Below are 2769 nucleotides of genomic sequence, written 5' to 3' on the forward strand. Positions count from 1 at the left end.
AGGATGGTGCAGCAGAGTCAGTACCAGTACAGCCTGCCCGTGGAGGAGATGGGCAGCCCTGCCCTGCAGCCCCGGGGCAGAGGGAGGAAATCCTCGAGAGTGGGGCGTAAGCGGCTCCAACAGGGACTGGGGCAAAACCCCGGGCTGCACCAGGCATGGAGACCTGTGACAGCCCAGCAGCCGCGGGGCCTAGGGACCTTGTCCCCTGTGTCTGCCCGGGATGAGGCTGAGCCCACAAGCAGGCACCCAGCAGCGCAGCGGGGGCTGGAGCCCAGCCCCCCAGCAGCAGTGACCATGTTGGAACAGGACCAAGCTGGAGGAAGGCGAGCACTGGGAGGGGCACAGCGAGGGGCTGGGGGGTCGGTGTCCACAGCCTGCTCTGGAGATGGCCGTGTGGGATCCAGCCCAGTCACGGAGCCGTGCAGAGCCACCCCTGTGCCTGCTGTGGAGGGGTGCAGGCAGCAGGGAGAGTGGGTGCTGGGGCAGAGCATGCACCACAGCTGGGGTGTCCTGATGCCTCAGCCCCTTGGGGTCATGTCCCAGAGATGCCCCTCACTGTCCCGCTGTCCTCAGGCCCAGACAGGGTGTGCAGGTGCTACAAGCACCTGGATCAGTGCAAGCACCAGATTGAACCCCACAGGGTGAAGTACCAGCTGCACAACACGGACACCCGGATGCTCTTCCATTGCAACTGCACTCGCAGGTGGGTGTCCCGGAGGAAAAGGCAGGGCTTTTCCCACCATCACAGGACACTGTGTGCAGGTGGTTTGGGGTCAGACAAGGTGGGACTTAGTGGGATGTCCACCCCGGCCAACAGCTGCTGACCGCTGCCCTCCTGTGCCCGCAGGCTGGCACGGTTCCTGCACAGGGCAAGATGCCTCAGTGCTGCGGAGGTGACTGTCCTGGCTGACCACATTGCCATGGACTGCTTTGTTCTGAAGCCACCCACTGACTGCAGTCTGGGTGAGGGGCCACAGCACAAGTAAGTGCAGAGGGTCATAGGCACATGGCCTGCATGGGGCTTCCTACCCTGCATGGTCAGGAGGGATGTCCTGGCACGGCTGGGTGCTGTCCTACAGGCTTGGCATGAAACTGGCACTGCAAGTGTTGTCCCCTGCTCTGCTGTGCCATGAGCAGGGATAGTGTGGAAAGCAACGTGTTAGTGCTGCAAGTGTTACAGTGATGCTCACAGTCTTGCTTCTCCAACAGCTGTCTCACAGTGACACAGGCTGTGCTAGTACCTGCACAGCATCTCAAAAAGCCCCTGAGGCGCTGGGGTCCTCCACAAGTGACCTCCAAGGTTGAGCGTCCAGACTGGAAGACACAGGACAGTGGTGGTAGCCTCTATGAGCAATGCCTATGGTTGGCCTTGGAGCAGAAGCCGGACGCTTAGCACCACACAGTGCCCAAGAAGCACTGCCTTGCATGGGAAGACATGCTGTGCAGCTTGATTTCTGGTCCTTGAGACAAAGGATAGCACTGAGCATGGCTGCTGGCATGACTGCATGGAGCTGGTGGGGGCTGGAGCTGGAGTGGGGGCAGGCAGAGGGACTGAGAACCCTCAAGGAGCTGTGGCGGCTGTCTGTGAGCATCAAAGCAAGAGGAAAGACATAGGAGGGCTTGGGAAAGGGGAAACCCATCTTCCCTCCCTGGTGTGCCCTGAGGCAGGGGGGATGGCTGTGAGCATTGGATTCCCCCAGGTAGGGGGATTCCCCCTGAATTTGGGGGTCTGCTGGCTCCCAGCCCAGGCCTCTTTCCCGAGGAGGGGTCAGTCCCTGTGTACAGCAGAAGATAAATAAAGGGTGGTCTGAGCATGGTGCTGGGGCTGAGCCTGCTGCCTCCTGTTCACACTGCAGCCCTCACCCCGGGGGCTGATCCTCCTCTCCTGCAGTGAGCACAGCACAGCTGGGGTGGGCAAAAAAAGTTTATTTTGTCACTTGCACTACATCCAAGGCTGAGGCATGCTGGTAGTAGCAGGGAAGGAGCAAGCTTCAGTCTCAGGGATACCCTTGGGTGGTCCTCACTCTATGCCCATCACCATTGCCACCAGAGCCCTCCCCTGGCCTCCTGTCCCACCTCAGGTGCAAGGCCAGTGCTCTGCCCATAGGACTGAAGGGTCTTGCACTTTGAATTTCACAAGGGGCTCCCTCCCACCGCACTAGACCAGCCTTGCCCTCTCCTGTGCCACCACACAGCCCTACCAGGGCTGGGAGGAGCAGGGAGAGGCCCCTACCTGCCCGGCCCATGACAGTGGTGAGGAGTCACTGCAATAAATAAGGGAGTGGGGTGTCTCAGCAGGGAAGTGGCAGAGGAAAGCACACAGCAAGCGCGCTACAGGGAGGACAGAGGGGGCCACTGCATCAGCGGCTCATGGCACAGCTATGGCTGTCCAGCTCCTGGGGGCTGCTCCCCTCCTTTGGGGAGGTGCTGCAGCCCGGGAGGCTGGTGGGGCTCATCCTCTGGCAGGGGTATCCCTGCTCCACGCTCTCCCTCTGCCGCCCCATGGCCTGGTCGATCATCTCCAGACGGAGCGCAGGCAGCAGACCCAGGTTCCTGGGGTCAGCCCTGGCCAGGGGACTGTCAGCAGAGACATGCCGGGTTCTGCCCTGCTCCCGCACAGTCTGGTAGAAGGAGCTGACCTCCTGGTTGTCAGCTGCCCATACTGGCTCCTTGGCTTTAGTTCCACGGCACCCTGGCTCCTCCTGGGGCAGGTGGATGGTGGGGATGTCCCCAGGGAGGCCTCGGTGGCTCTGAGGTGAAGGGCTGCGG

At 61.6% G+C, this 2769-nt stretch overlaps 2 protein-coding genes across 2 annotated transcripts in view; one reads left to right on the plus strand and one right to left on the minus strand.

Annotated features, from left to right (window-relative positions):
* The first annotated feature begins 48 nt into the window (after nt 1-48).
* Nucleotides 49-1393, plus strand: PLA2G3 (phospholipase A2 group III). The gene is made up of 4 exons (XM_029087498.1): nt 49-323; nt 584-703; nt 848-982; nt 1210-1393. Exons 1-4 carry the CDS (start codon nt 49-51, stop codon nt 1391-1393), a joined length of 714 nt encoding a protein of 237 aa, XP_028943331.1.
* A 967-nt stretch (nt 1394-2360) lies between these two features.
* INPP5J (inositol polyphosphate-5-phosphatase J) overlaps nt 2361-2769 on the minus strand; it is a gene marked incomplete at its 5' end in the record, with an annotated part of 3976 nt that continues 3567 nt past the window's right edge. Inside the window, 1 exon segment of the mRNA XM_029087502.1 lies at nt 2361-2769. This exon segment is cut by the window's right edge and continues 75 nt beyond it. Coding sequence (XP_028943335.1) covers nt 2361-2769 — 409 coding nt within the window.

This window comes from Antrostomus carolinensis, unplaced genomic scaffold (assembly GCF_000700745.2).
Source record: "Antrostomus carolinensis isolate BGI_N321 unplaced genomic scaffold, ASM70074v2 scaffold36960, whole genome shotgun sequence".
Lineage (NCBI taxonomy): Eukaryota > Metazoa > Chordata > Aves > Caprimulgiformes > Caprimulgidae > Antrostomus > Antrostomus carolinensis.